This window comes from Sorex fumeus, unplaced genomic scaffold (assembly GCF_029834395.1).
Source record: "Sorex fumeus unplaced genomic scaffold, SorFum_2.1 ptg000008l, whole genome shotgun sequence".
Lineage (NCBI taxonomy): Eukaryota > Metazoa > Chordata > Mammalia > Eulipotyphla > Soricidae > Sorex > Sorex fumeus.
In genome coordinates this window covers 76,100,444-76,116,344 of record NW_026606065.1, presented here as the reverse complement: position 1 = coordinate 76,116,344, position 15,901 = coordinate 76,100,444, and the positions used below count along the sequence as shown (strand labels likewise).

At 42.6% G+C, this 15,901-nt stretch overlaps 1 protein-coding gene across 1 annotated transcript in view; it reads right to left on the bottom strand.

Annotated features, from left to right (window-relative positions):
* The window catches only part of DNAJC15 (DnaJ heat shock protein family (Hsp40) member C15), a 68,274-nt gene extending 57,410 nt beyond the window's left edge, over nt 1-10,864 (bottom strand). The window contains exon 1 of the mRNA XM_056109875.1: nt 10,669-10,864. Coding sequence (XP_055965850.1) covers nt 10,669-10,773 — 105 coding nt within the window. The 5' untranslated portion in view covers nt 10,774-10,864. The remainder of the gene's footprint in view (nt 1-10,668) is intronic.
* Between the last annotated feature and the right edge of the window lie 5,037 nt (nt 10,865-15,901).

The following is a 15,901-nucleotide window of genomic DNA, read 5'->3' as shown; positions in this document are numbered from 1 at the left end:
GGAATTTCACTGATTTTCCAATCTAAATTGGATCAAACCACTTTAATCTACCTGGGCTCTACTGTTATGGTCCCACTGCCAGAAACAAACACACTGAGCTTCTCTCAGAGCACTAATTCTCCCGGAAAACTTCAATTAAGCAAAAAAGCAAAAGCAAAAGCAACTACATCTATACTTGTTTCACTTTAAAGTCAATGTATTTTAAACTGCAGATGAGAAGGACTAGAAAACAAAAGGGAAAAACTAAAACAAAGCACAATAAAGCAAAATCCAAACAAATGACAAATAAAATTCTTAGAATAAGGGCAAATGAGGACATCTACATTCTCTAACAATTTTTTTTATCCTAAATTTAAATCCTTGCTGAATCTAATGGTATCTTAAAACTAATCAAGTTCCGTCCAAAAGTTTCAGCCCTGCAGGCCTACTGACAAATTTTAGACTTGAGAGCATATAACACCACATCACACATATCAATTCCTTGAAATAAATAATAGACAAACGCAAGTATGGCATACAATAAAATAGATACATAACAGATGAATACAGCTTGGTGCTCGTTCTCTAGAAAGTAATCATTTTCTGACATTTCTAGACCAGAAAACAATACTCTCAGGCATATAACTTTGAGCCATTCATTATTCATTAGTTAAACATTTTTTTTAACAATTAATCTGGCACTTCCTATAGGCTAAGAACTTCCCTAGAGATAGAGCTTTAGCAAAATGACTTCACAAATTACATTCTGAGTTACAATCCCCAAACAAAATACACATCCTCTAGAACTTACTCATTTGCTTTTTATTATTTTCTTTTAACAAATAAATTCTGTTTTACAACTTATTCTATTTTTTGGCTAAAAACATTTCTTGGGATAATAAATCTTTGGTAATATTAGGTAAAGGTAAAGGTAAAGGCCCTCCCGTTGATCATCGATTGGCTCGAGCGGGCCCAGTAACGTCTCCATTGGAGACTTTGTTGTTACTGAGTCTGGCATATCGAATATGTCACGGGGAGCTTACCAGGCTCTGCCGTGCGGGCAAGATACTCTCAGTAGCTTGCCGGGCTCTTCGAGAGGGGCGGAGGAATCGAACTCGAGTCGGCCATGTTGGCTGCGTGCAAGGCAAACGCCCTACCGCTGTGCTATCACTCCAGCCCTTGATTGCCAATTATACTGAAAAAAAACTGACACAAAAGGTACTTCCATTCTTAAACCCAGATTTTAAGTAAAATGGTGACACAAATAAAATTTAAGCCAAGATCCAAGGTGAATTTCCCTTCTTGTGGTACATTCAGGTTGCCACCCTACTGTCAAGACACTGGATTTAAGACTCATACATAGCTTTGGGGCTGGGGAGGTAGTACAGCAGGAAAGGCACTTAGCTGGGGAGCAGCAGACCTGAGTTTGATCCCCAGCATCCCCAGTACTCCTGAGCACTGCCAGGAGTGATTCCTAAACAGAGAGCCAGGACTACTCCCTGAACACTGCCAGGTATGGACCCAAAACCAAAGAAAAAAAGAAAAAAAGACTCACAGCTTTATATAATTACAATCAGATAATTCTTAATGTACTGCAAATAATCTAGTAGCTTCTAAAACTGTGGGCTATGACCCCATACAGCATCTTGTAACTGGGGGGAGGTGTGCGGATTGGGGGTTTCAGGGGGGTACAGAAAGTTTTTTAAGTAAATGTATGATTTATTATTAGCAAATATTTGATTTGTACACCCATTTTCTTTACCTAGAGCTGCACAAAAATTCCTTGGGCACAAAGGGGTCTTGAGTAGAAAAAAATTGAAGAAGCCCTGATCAAGAGCACAGATTTTGTTAGGTTTAGCACGACCATTGAGTTAAAGATGGGACAATTCAGAACACGGATGCACTAACTAAAAACTTTTCTAAGTGTATAAATGTATAATATAGTCACTGGAGTTTACACAAAAATTGTAAAAAGACTTTTGTTTAATACAAGAGTTAACTTGATAGGGGAAATTTCCAGTTACAGATCTTAGAGTTAGTAACTCGGGCAAAGTAGGTAGCAGAACAGGTGAGAGGCTGAAAGATCATTTTAGAAGATATTTAACAGTGTCTATCAACTAGAAACTTGCTCCTTCTCTTCAGTTTTCCCTGACAGCTGGTTCCTCCCTGACCAATGGTACTCTCTCATACAAGCTTTCCCTTCCTTGAAGCTGCTGACTCTGAATAATGGAGTTCGGACACCTGAATTACATCTCCTCCAGACTCAGTTGGTCTGCTTAGGGCCTGGTTCTGCCATTTCCTTCTGGGATACAGAGGTTTATAAAATAGGTGGACATATCAAATATTTACTGATGATAAATCATAAGGAAATTCCTTTCAAAATAAATTTTAATATTTTTCATAATTCTCACATTCAGTTATACAACCCCAGAGAGTCACAAGCCACAGTCAGAAGTTAGGATTCAGAGAATGTTAAATGCAGATTAGATCAGTTAATCACCTGAAGGATAAATTAAACACAGATTGGGCCAGAAAACTGGTTAAATGGAAGCTCCTCTTCTATTTAACAGAATGTAAATGTCTCAAAATAATAACCGGAAGCAGACAGCCCAAACAGTGGCAAGAATATCAAAGTAAAACTCCAAGAGAAAACTTAAGGCAAATGATACCAGAACAATATCTCAGCCCTGGGAAAACACTTCCTGGCTACAGCAGCCCTGCATCATTCCATTGTATGTAATCTGGAAGTCAGATGTGACAACTACCTGGGATATTTATGATATTTTTTCTCTGAACTGAATTTTCAGCTTAATCTGCTCTCAAAAATTTTGGGGCCAGAGAGACAGAGGACAGCAGGAAAGGTATTTATTTGCCTTGCACATGGCTTACCAGAGTTCAATCCCTGGTAGCACATACAGTGCTGTGAACACTACCAGAAGAGATCCCTGAGAACAAAGCCAGGAGTAATCCCTGAACTCTGCCAGGTGTGACCAAAATCAAAAACAAACAAACAAGCTAACAGGAACTACAAAGTTCATGAGATCTGGGAGTCAGTTCCTTCTGGGGACAGTGGGGCCCACACCCAGTGCTCAGGGAGCCACAGGGGAGACAGGGACAGTATAATAGAACTGGGGTCTCCGGTCCTGAGTCACCTCTCGGGCTCAGGAGTTGTTTTCTTTAATGTGTTCATCACTGCTATTTAGTTCACTGGCCCTAAACATCTGTCACTGTCACTGTCCTCCCGTTGTTCATCAATTTGCTTGAGCGGGCCCAGTAATGTCACCATTGTTAGACTTATTGTTACTGTGTCTGGCATATTGAATACATCACAAGTAGCTTTACAGGCTTTGCCGTGTGGGCGAGATACTGTCGCCCTAAATGTACCGCTTTCAAATTCACAAACTTTAGTTAGATTTTTCTTAACCCAATGGGTATCCTTTATCATATTATTGTTCTGTTGACTTTTGCTGAAATATCTCTTAGTTCAACAATTTACTGAATTAAGAGTTCTAAACTCTTTTGGGTCAGAGAGATAGCTCAATATGCTGGAGAGTGTGCTTTGCATGCCAGAGACCCAGTTTCCCAAACACCACATAGTGATGAAGCAGCAGTGCCAGAGCATTGAACCAGTATACATATATGTAGCACCGTAGCACTATCCTCCCATTGTTCATCGAATTGTTCGAGTGGGCACCAGTAACATCTCCATTGCAAGACTTGTTGTTACTGTTTTTGGCATATCAAATATGCCATGGGGAGCTTGCCAGGCTCTGCCATGCGGGCGGGATACTCTCGGTAGTTTGCCAGGCTCTCCGAGAGGGACGGAGGAATCAAACCTGGGTAGGTCACATGCAAGGCAAACACCCTACCTGCTGTGCTATTGCTCCAGCCCTATACATATATATATATATACACACATATATATGTATGTGTGTATGTATATATGTGTGTGTACATATGTAAAATATAAGCTATTTCAACCTACCTTCAAAAATAGCCTTTCCTAGTCCCTTTCTTACACATAATTCCATCACACACTTCTCCCATTGATTCATGTACTTGCTATCTTTTTCCAAATATTTTCCATTTCTAAATAAATGTTTTGAAAGATGTGAAGAGGATGAACAATATTCTAGGACTAGAGAAACTATTATTTTATAAAAATATTTTTTATCGATAAAAGGTATTTATATTTTATATAAATTGTTTACATTTCTGATTGCAATAAGATATATCAAAAAGTTAGAACGCTAAAAGAAATAATACACTACCAATAAGCCAAAATCCAAACTTTTTGGAAGAAAAACATAAGGTCCTAAAAAGCCACATGTATCACCCAAGTTGTAAAGTTGACTATCAGAGTCTGTACTGTAACCATGTAATATACTAATTCAGACCAAAGCCCAGAAATCAAAGCAATCGCTCAAATTACACACACACACACACACACACACACACACACACACACACACTCTCTCTCTCTAATACATTATGAAAATGATTCAATGTCTTTCTACTGTGAGTTTACACACAATGAAACATCTCTAAATTGACTCTCTAGTCAAAGAACCTTAGAAATTTAGTAGTATAACCTTAATAGTTATAAGGTTTGTAACTCTCTAGTAGTACAACTTAGTAGGAAGACCTAAGAAATATACTCAGTAGTTTTTGAAACTACAAAGATTTTGTAATCTTTAGTTATTAATATGTACTAATTAACGTAACCAGTCGATCATATTCTTCATCAATGTCGTCAATGACGGCATCTTCCCATGTTGCCACAATGGTGCCAAAGAGCTCCCAGTTGGTGGTCATTATGGGAGTTCTCTTCTTAAACTTTGCAGCCCTTTCTCCCCACTCCGTGAAGTAGAATTTTGCACAAAGGAGACGGTGGTCTGATCCAGTTTGAAATTTTGGGACAACAGAGACATGGGTCAGGCAAAACCGTCAACTGACTATGATGTGGTCAATTTCGTTGTGGAATTGTCCACCAGGAGACTTCCATGTCCAACGTTTAGATTCAGCCTTCTGGAACTGTGAATTACCATGGATGGTCTTGGTCGATACGATGAACTCAAACAGTCTCTCACCCTTTTTGTTCCATTCTAGGCCATGGGTCCTGATGTGGATTCTTCGGCCGATCTTCTCGGTCCTATCTTGGCATTAAAATCACCAACAATGATCTTGTAGAAGGTGTGGTCTTTATAGAACTTCTCCAGCTCCATGTAGAACTTCTCAATTTCTTCTTCATCATAGTTGGGTATTGGTGCATAGACAACGAAGATAGAAACTGCCAGCAGTAAGCCACATCCATTCAATTATATAAATTATATAAATTGTTCAGGTTGTTAGGCATTCAAATGAATCAATGCTCATGGCCAAGGTCGTGTTGACAAGGACACCGACACCACCGATGCCTTTTTTTGTCGCATGTTCCGAGGAACAGTTCTTCTCCAGTGTCAAAAGTGGTATGATGTGGTTGATGCCTTCTCATCTCTTCAGACCAATGATGAGGTACTTGACCTGTGTGTGCACCATCAGGTCCTCAATGGATGTTTCCGATGCCAGCATACATGCATTGAAAGTACAGATAGTCATTTTAGTCCTTCTTCGTTTTGGCAGCCTAGATGGGTCTTGAGATTTTACCAGCCTCTCCTTGCTCATCTTTCTTAATGCTGCCATATTGGGGGCTCTTTCAGGGTCAGGGGAATGAGACCCATTTACTGTTTTTGGCATATCGAATACACGACAAATAACTTGCCAGGCTCTGCCATGCAGGCCAGATACTCTCAGTAGCTTGCCGGGCTCTCTGAGAGGGATAGAGGCTTTTGGGCAGCCTCTAATCACCCTTGCAGGTGTTCCCATGGTTCAAACTATATTTTAACCACATCAAATATGGTGTGGTAATGAAAAATGGGTATTAAGTGTCTTATGATGTGTTACAAGATGGTCAGACTTCTTCATCAAGACCCTGAATGAACAGTTTGAGGCTCTTCGTGTTCCTGGAGCGAGCAGAGGCCATTGGGCTACACTAGCATGGATAAGGGACAAATGAGACGTTACTGTATGGCTTTGTGCAATTGTTTCTTTAAAAATCATGTAAAATGTTATTGACAAACATCTTGGGAAGATCCCATGTGAAGAAAGGAGTTCAATTAGTTTTGGGGGGGGCTTTCTGTTTGGTTTGGTTTGGTTTGGTTTGGTTTGGGGGTCACATCCAGCTTCAGGATTCACGCCGGGCAAGGATCCAGTGACTATACAGGTGCTGGGAAATGAACCTCTGTCCACCACGTGCGAGGCTTGCTCACTGTACCATCTCTCTAGCTCATAACTTTAAACTTCTTGATTCAGAAAATTCTCTGACCAAGTTTAAAATAAACTTTGAAAACAAATTCTTCCTGACACTCTTCAATAAAAACAAATGCACCTAATGTTTGCTATCTCCCTACTATTCTTATGTTTAATTTTGCACTCTGATCTCTTTTTATCTCCCTCCTCCTTGTCATGTACTCCTCTCACAGGCTTTTATTACAGATTTTGCAGTCCCTGGCAAGTACTGCTTAAACTCTCTTTTGAATTCTCTCATCTGATGTGCGCATCACCTACAAATATAACTCTCTTCTTATTATTCATAATTGGCAAATCATCCTATTTTCTGAAAGCTACTCTTACTCCCTTAACAATAGTTTCAAGGCAGCAATTTCTTGGAGGGTGAAGCTTATAGCTTAAAGATAGTAACACAGTATTCTTTCCTTCCTCTTTTTTAAAAATTTAAGATGAAACCAAATTTTCTGCTGTGAAGTTAAGAAATTAAAAGAATCATCTGAAAGATTTCAAAAATTACCATCAAACCCACGACTACATACCATATCTTGGAGTTGGGTTTCCTCAATTTTTGGTATTTAAAACATGGAGCAATAATGTGTTACAGTAAAAGAGTCAAAGATTTTAGGTAAACTTATTCTGGGGTTGCCTGCACCCCAACTTATGGTGCATAATCAGAACTCTTTTCTCTTAAGTTGGCTCTCCTCTCTCACATTTTCAAAACAGTACTATTTTGCTAAAAAAGAAAAAAGCCAAGGGTTTTAGAGGTTGAAATTGGTTTTTCATCCAAGTCCCAAAGCTTTCTATGTGACCCTGAAACAACTAATTAATCTCTATTTTCCTCAGTTTTCTTACATGTAAAATGTTAAAAAGATTCATAAAGATTATCATGAGATAATCATAGTGCCTTATGCACAGCATTCACTAAGTGCGAGTTCACTTGCTCAACCATTTGCTTGTGTAAATATGAACGGGAGAGGCCGGAGCGATAGTACAGTGGTACTTGTCTTCCATGCAGCCAACCTGGGTTCTATTCCCAAAACTCCAAATTGGCCCTCGGCCCATCAGGTCTGATCTCTGAGCACAGAGCCAAGCATGACCCTTAAACCAAAAACAAAAAGAACTCAAGACATTCATAAATGTCATTAATTTGTAGTTAACTTATAATCAAAGTTCCTGTCTATAAAACTATTCTGGCCTACTCTTACAATATAAAAAGGAATTAATCAAATTTTTAAAATATAGATACATGATATATAATCCATGTGATGCTTCAAATAATTTGGATACGTAAAAGAATATTTGGTGAATGGGGGACAATTATTGACCCAAAGTCTTAAAAATGTATGAGATAAAACCACACAACAAAAAAAGATCTACATCCCCCAAGATTTTAAAAGACTCTAACAAACAACAGCAAGCATAGAACTGGTTGATGATTAGTCAAGAACTTGTTTTATATCTATTTATCTATCTATATGTATTTATCAATTTTGCACTATTTTACTATAAACATAACCTTTTCCCTTCCGTTCCCTTTGTTGTTCAATGTTATTATTTTGGTTGTGCCAAATGTAACACACTTGGTTGCAGTGCACGTGGGGTTTCACATACTTGAAAACTAGCAGAGTTGGGATAGAACTAGGCAGACTGGGGGGCAGTACTAGAAATGAACCCACAGTCTCACACCTCCTGGCAGTCAACCCTACCACTGAGCCACACTGCCTGCCCTAGACTGAACTGCCTAGAAGTATATCTACTATGTAGACTGAGGAGAGTCCACTTTGCTGAAAATTTTATAGAAGAAAACTCCATTTCTTGTGGACCTCATGGTATTTGAACTGACAATATATAAAATAGCTGAAATCAGCCTGCAACTGTAACTGACATTCACAGTGCTTTTCTGTATTAGTGCAACAAATTTCTTCACAATGTTGCAGTCAAGTCAAACCATTCATGTTTTTCAACAGTAGACATGATATTTTCTAATAAAACACTTATTCCTGCTTGACAGTAGATGAGATTTTTATAGAAAGGAGCTGTGGACTGTGGAAAGTAGGACTGGCCTCTACACTTTTTTCCCCTCTCCCTTCCCTTTATTTTTGTTGTATTTTTGTGATGTCCAGTAACCACACATTTAGTCGTATGTAGTGCTCATTGTGGCCCCAACAGCAGTACCAACAGGATCACACTCCATGAATCGATGGTGTGGGTGAGTGCTGGGCCTCAGACGGCATAAAGCAGGTTGCTGTCCCACTTGAGTCACATTCTAGGGCCCCGGCTCACACTTTAGTCTTCCTAAAGTATCTCAACTCCTAAAGAAGTCTCCTAACTCATATGTTGCGTTCTATATACTCTCCCCAAATCACCTATAAATAGATGTAAACAAACAAAAACAAACACTGTCCTCCCGTTGTTCATCGATTTGCCCAAGCGGGCCCATTGTGAGACTTGTTGTTACTGTGTTTGGCATATTGAATATGTCACGGGTAGCTTGCAGGCTTTGCCGTACAGGCGAGATACTCTCGGTAGCTTGTCGGGCTCTCCGAGAGGGGTGGAGGAATCGAATCCGGCTCGGCCAGGCTGACTGCACGCAAGGCAAATGCCCTACCACTGTGCTATCACCCCAGCCTGCAAATAGATGTAAAAATATCAATATTTATTCTGCTTTTCAAAATACCACAGATTGTCCAAGTACTTGGCCATTGCTGAGATTTTTACCACTCTTCATAAAGCAATTCCTTCTATCTAACCTCTTTTCCAGTTCTGATGGTCTGGAACACTCCTAAATCTTATGTCTAGATAGGCAGCAAGTTACAGCAGAAAGAGCATAGGATTTGGAATCCTAGCTGTGGCATTAATGAAGTAAATGAACCTGAGTAGCTTCATACCATTGCCTGAGTGTCTGTCTCATTTTGGAGAGTTTTGGGGGAAGAAGGAGGCAAATCTCGCAATGTTCAGCGGCAACATTCCTCACTCCATGGGGGGGGGGGAGGGGGGCAGTGATCTTCCTGACAGCACTAATGAAACCCAGGCCTCCTGCCTAAAAAGTACCCCTATTAGAACCCATAAAAGCACATTTGGCTTTTGAAACCTTTCAAGGAAAGTTCTTCTGTTTCAGAAATGTATTGAATTGAGTGCTCATAAATTGAGCCCTACTACAAGTAAATATATAGTCTCTGTTATTAGGAAACTAAGAAAAGCACTGTTTGTAAATGCCAGTCCACATAAGAGATGTCAGAGGAGAGTGTATGACTAGAAAACAAAATGTATGGCTGAGAGTGTTGTCCATCCAAGCTATTTATAACTGCAGGCAAAAGTAGCATCAAATTTACTGCAGAAAAGGGAAAAAAGTGTCAAGTGCAGACTTTCTCCAACTAAGTCATTATGTGAAGGCTGAGAAAATTTTGAGAGGACATTTTGTCACTTTCCTGCATAAAACTCATCCAAATGCAAACACTGTCCTAAAAATATAGCAACTTTTTTCCCACATGGCTTGTGAGAAGCTTCCTTTCTTCTAGCCCCTTCTGTCCCTGTGAACTACACTGGTCAGTAAGGTCCCATGTGGCTACTGAATACTTGAAATGAATCTAGTCCAAACAACAAAACAATAAATATAAAATACGCATGGAATTTCAAAGGCTTAGTTGGGAAAAAAAAAAAGAACAGGAAAGGTAAGCTATCTAGATACCTTATTAGCCTTTATGTCGATTACATGGTGAAATATTAGCAATAATAATACGCACTGCTCAAATAAAATTTGCTAGCTTAAATTTACTGTTTTTAAAGCTGAATACAGAAAATCTACAACTGTACCTCATGGTGTCTCACTAATAAAAATAAAAAATAAGAATAAAAAAACATAGAACGCAGCACGCATTATGTTTCTGCTGGGCACTTGGAAGTCTGATTGCATCACCTGCAGTTATTCCTCAACTGTTCACTGAGGTTTTCTTTTTCTTTTTTCCCCTCGTTTTAAACCATCACTATGGGTTAAAGCGTCTCCCCCGTAACCTGTCCCCCCCGCGAGTCTGGACAGAGGTGTCCCAGGGAACGCACCCAGGAGCTCTAAAACAGCATGTGCAAGGGCCCACGTCTGCACGGGGCATTCTGGAATGCAAGCTCCTCGCAGGGACAGAAACTCTCGGATCGGGCCGAGCGAGAGGGCCGCGTGTGAGCACTGAGCCCCTGAGCCCCCTGAGCGGGGAGGGGACGGCGGTGGCGGTGGCTGCGACCCAGGCCGCAGGGCCAGGGGCAAACGGGATCACGAGAACCCGGGGGATGGAGGTGGGGGGGGGGGGGGGGAGGCAGGCCCGGCAGCCAGAGTCCCACCGAGAGCACGGAGTCACCAACAGCAAGACTCACCAGACCACGGTCGATGTCCGCGTCGGAGCGTCGGGGCGAGTGGGGCGCGTACTCGGGGTAGCGCAGCCCCTCGGCGGAGGGGGCGACGCCGCCACCCGCAGCCATGGCGATGCGGCCGGGCCGGACTCCGGAGCGCTGCGCCGCGGCCTACGGGGCGCCGCCGGGACAAAATACTTAGGGCCGGGCCCCTTCGCGCCCGCCGCCGCGCTTTCCACCGCCGCGGGCCTGCCCCGGAGGGCGGGACCCAGACACGCGGACGGTGGCCCGCTTCTGACCCCGACGCAGACCCGCAGTCTTAAAAGCTGACACCTGCCCAGCACCGAGTCAGGGAGGTATTTTGCTTGCTCTCAAGGCAAAATTGGAGCCTCTCTGGGCTGGACTCGGCCTGCCCCAGCGGATCAAACGGAGAACTAGAGATTTTGCTAGTGCTGGGGAGCACACCGGGAGATGGATGTTTAGGGATGACTCCTGGCTCTGCACTATGGAATTACTCCAGGCGGTGCTCCCGGTGCCAAAGGAGATACTGGGGATGGAAGCTGGGTCTGCCCCTCCCTGCAAGGCCAGTGTCCTACCCGCTGTGCTGCAGGGCCCTGTTTTACGTTCTAACATGTGAGACCTGGCAAAGTGAGTGGCTGAAGACGTGGGACTCACACTTGCCCTGTCTTCCCAGCCATCAGCGGGAAGAGGCAACAGGAGAGACGATGACCCGCTTTCTCCACCCGACCCTGCCTTCCTAGGAATGGCAATAGGCGTTTTAAGATGAAATTACCATGAAGGAAGTTGTAAAGCATGTAAAACCTCCCTTCACCCCAAATCATTTTACCTGGTGATCTAGACCAAGAGCCCAGTTTTATTTTCAATTCTTAACTTGTGTCCCTTGGGGAGCTAAAATTAATCAACATGTGAAACCCATATCGTGTTTTCATGACCCGTTGTACCAGCTTGGCAGCTCTTTTGCCCTTTGTACACATTGCAAAAGCTGCTTACAAGGACTTACAAGGAGAACATTATTTGGGTGTGGGTTTTTTTTTTTCTTCTTGGTACCTTAATTTAAGTTTCGAGGGTCATTTACTTATTTAGTTGATGTTATTAGCAAGCCTAAGAGCTTAGAGCCTGGAGGTATTTATAATCTAGTAGGAAGAGAGCACTGACACAGAGAGATAATGTAAGACAGAACCTTTTCTCCGGCCCCTGAGAAAGACACAGGAATAAGCAAGTTGCAGCTATAAGGACTTCTCAGTAATTGATTAACTACAACCTTGCAGATGCCAGTGAAGAATTTAGGGAACTTTTCTGTGATTTCATGAGCAGCTTTCCTCCCTTCCAGGAGCTCTTGGTGGGAATTTCTGCAACAATCCTAGCTCCACAGTTGCCTCAGACATCTGTGCCTTCAGCAGCAGCCATTTTGGGGTTGGTTTTTTGTTGTTGTTGTTTGTTTTTTGCTTTTGGGGTCACAACTGGCGATCCACGGGGGGGGGGTCTACTCCTGGCTCTGCACTCAGGAATTACTCCTGCAGTGCTCAGGGGACCATATGGGATGCTGGGAATCGAACCCGGGTCAGCCATGTGCAAGGCAAACAACCTACCTGCTGTGCTATTAGTCCAGCCCCAGCAGCCATTTTTTGAGAAAAATCTTCTATAAAATCTATTCAGGTCTTGGCATACTCCATTACCAGCTCATAGTGTATAACTTCTCTTCCCTTTTCTTTATGGATCTTAGTCACTGTCTCTGTTAATCTCTGTCTCTGTGTGTCTCTCTTTATCTCTGTCTCTCTCTCTCTTTTTCTCTTCCTCTCTCCCTTCTCCCCTCCCTCCTTTTTCTCTCTCTTCTCCACTTACCTAAATAAAAATATATATTTAAAAAAAAATACCTGGTTCCTTCTTTGCTAAGGTCATCCTTACAGACAAGGAAAGGATGGAAAAAGCAGCAACTAAGTCCTCTGTCTCCCCCAGAGATGACAGCTGAACTCACCTGTCTGGCTTCCCTGAAAACAAAGAGGAATAATTTTTTGTGAAGCTCAAAAGGGAAGCCACATTAAATTTTCATCGGCCTATTTTTATTACTTATACCACTTCAGAGACAGATTACATTATGTTCAATAAACCTTGTAAAAGAAAGCAGATGCTAGCAATACATTTTTGAAACATCCTCAGTTTTAAAAAAGAATTAACTGTGTCTTGTTCACAGGATTTGGGGCCAGGACTGGGAATGTGACTCAAGTGGGAATATTACTGTGAAGCTGGACTTAGGTCTGTTGTGGAGATAGTCTGTGTAAAATTACAGGACTCCAGATGTTTATGATGTTGAAAGTTCTTTATTGTACAGTTTAAGTAGGTAGGACTATGTCCCTCTGATGTCTAGTGTACAATATCACTTTGTCCTTTTCCGGCGCCTTTCCCGGCGCAGGACCTGTGCCCTGCCGTTTTCCTGGTCTGAGCTCTGCTGTGTCTTGTCTCTGGGACTCCAGTGCTGCCTCTCAGGTCCATAGCCCCATGATCCGCCCCCTCCTTTAGTTTTTCTTTGTTCTCCAGCCCTATGCACATGGGTGAGAAATGCTGCTTTTTCTGTCCTCTGCCACTGTGCAGGCCAGGGGTCAATGAAGCCTGACCTGTGTTCCCCTTTTAAGTGTTTGCTATCTCCATTCTTTGGTAACTTCCTTGATCTGTCTGACAGGCTCTTCCTCAAATAGTTGAGGTTTTAAATGACTGAGGGGCTAGAGTAGAGGGGTTAAGGTATTTTGTTTTTTTGCCTTGGACAGAGTCAACTCCAGTTTGATGCCCAGCACCACATACGGTCCCTGGAGCACAATCAGGAGTTGATGTAGGCGGACCCCACAGGTGACTCACGTGAGTCAGGAGGAGAGAAAGATGGTCACTTTCTCCCGATCTGCCTCTGCCATCCGGGACCCAGGGTTACTCAGTTCTTGTTTCACCTCGCAGAAAAGAATTTCAGGAGTAGACAAGCAGTGAAGTAAGACAGATTGTATTTGGAGGTTTTGAAGGGAAGGAGGGAGAGGAAGTGAGAGAGAGAGTGGAGAGAGAGTGGAGAGAGAGAGAGAGAACACGGGCTTCTCTAAGGGTGGAGAGAGCCCCTAAACACATCCCAACATTAGACAGGAAAACATGAAAGTACACATCTCAAGAGGGGAGATACAGGCGACACATGTGCTCAGGCACCACATGTGCTCAGCCACATGAGCGCAAGCAGCACATGGGCTCAGGCAGCATATGCGTGCCCTACCTTTGTTCAAGAAGGCTTTTATAGTCTCTTCTGAGATTGTCTTGATCTGGAAGTTCTGGAGTCTTCTCGGGGCTGAATCACTAGTTAATTGGATTAAGAGAGATGTCTGAGTGTTTGAGGAACTTCACGGAGAGAGGATCCAACCTCTTCAGGGTCTGCTGCTGAAGGTCTTATCAGGTCTCTCTTTTCTGTATCCACAGGGTGGATCAGTCTTAGAATTTTCCTTCCAGAGGTTTTGTTGACCTAAGTTTCATTGCTGAGGGTCTTTCCCTGTCTACCTGCCTACATCAGAGAGCCCTAATCACAGAGCCGGGAGTAACCTTGAGCAATGTTAGGCATGGACCCCAACATTTTTAAAGACCAGTTGAAAATGAATAATTGTGTTTAACTAGCTTGCCTGGCAATCCAGTCCCTCATTCACCTCTACCTAACAACAGAGCATCTGCCTTGCATGTGTGAGACCCCCAGATTTGATCTCTGGCACCACATGTTCCTGCCCCCAAGAAATACTGGGACCCAGAACACCACCAGTTTGGCCCCTACAATTAACAACAACAAAGGGATTCTTGGCAAAGATATCAGTTGTGCCTCAGTTTTCTCATCAGTAAAGTGGAAGCTAATAATAGCCTCTCCCTATGCAGATGAATTAGTTGATATTAGTAAAGCTTTTAGAGCAGTACTTGATCCTGTAAGAGAGCAAATCTTCTCCCTCCAAATTGTGTCTCTTTGGCATAAGGTATATTTCAATGGAAGAGCTCTGAAGGTGTTGGACACGAAGCGGCCTAAGAACAACTCCATTTTGCCTGCCCCTGATCTGTCTTGCTTTCTTAAAACGCGGCTCTTACCCCTCCCTGACCCTCTGTAAGGGAAGGATATCTGGGTTGAAAACTCAGCCTTGACAAATAGTTTCATAACCCAAACATCAGAAGCCACCCTGACGTGGGCAGGGGATGGGTAACCATCAGATTGTCCTGGAAAGTGTCCAGATGACCTGTCCGTGACTGTTTGTACTGTCTGAAATCATGTTTCCTTTTGAATTAATGAAACTTGCATTTTTCACTTATGTTTTTGTTTGAATTTATAAGCGTGGGCTATGACGTAAGCACTGACTATAAAACCTGAAGCATCTCTCTTGCTCAGGGTCTTGCTCTGGCCTGCGTGCCTGAGAGCTTGACCCCAGTTAGCTGGCTTAGATAAACTCTGCCTGTGTTTTGCATTACTGGTTGGAGTCTTTGTGTGGCTCAGAGAGGAAGAAATTATCCACCCCAAACCCTAACAAAGGCAAATGAGATCTTTTTTTCCTGAGACATTTACAAGAAATGTGTATGTACATATGTGTAAAGAAAATGTCCCAGCAAGGCACTTCCTCACTGTATGGAATGATGTCATCTCCCCAGCTCCCGTCAGTGCAAAAGGTAACATTCAATCATGCTCTTCCTAGCTGTACACTTCCTTGTGACACCTCCAGACTTTGTCTCTAAATAAACATATACAAGGTGATGAATGATGCCATGTGGGTGATATCTTACTGGGTTTCTCCCCCGTTTACAGGAGACACACAGATTATTATAAACTTCTTTTTGGAGTTTTCCCCTTGTAAATCTGTTTGATTATTTTCCAGCTAAGCCAGAAAGCTATAGAAAGATTGTCCCCTTCCGCTCCTATAATGCCAAGCAAGTTGTATTACTGGGGCTGGAGAGATACTACAACAGGTAAGGTGCTTGCTTTGCATGCTTCCAATCCTGCTTCAATCCTGGGTACCATGTAGGGTGCCCCAACACCACCAGAAGTGATCCCTGAGCACAGAGTCAGGATTAAGACCTGAGGGGCCAGAGCAATGTAGAGTAGTACAGTGGGTAGGGTGCTTGCCTTGAATGCCTGACTGGATTGAACCCAGAGCTGAGTATGAACCAAAACAAACAAAAAACCCAAAACAGAAGAATAAGCCCTGAGCACTGCCAGGTGTGGACTCAAACCCTAAATAAACAGCAA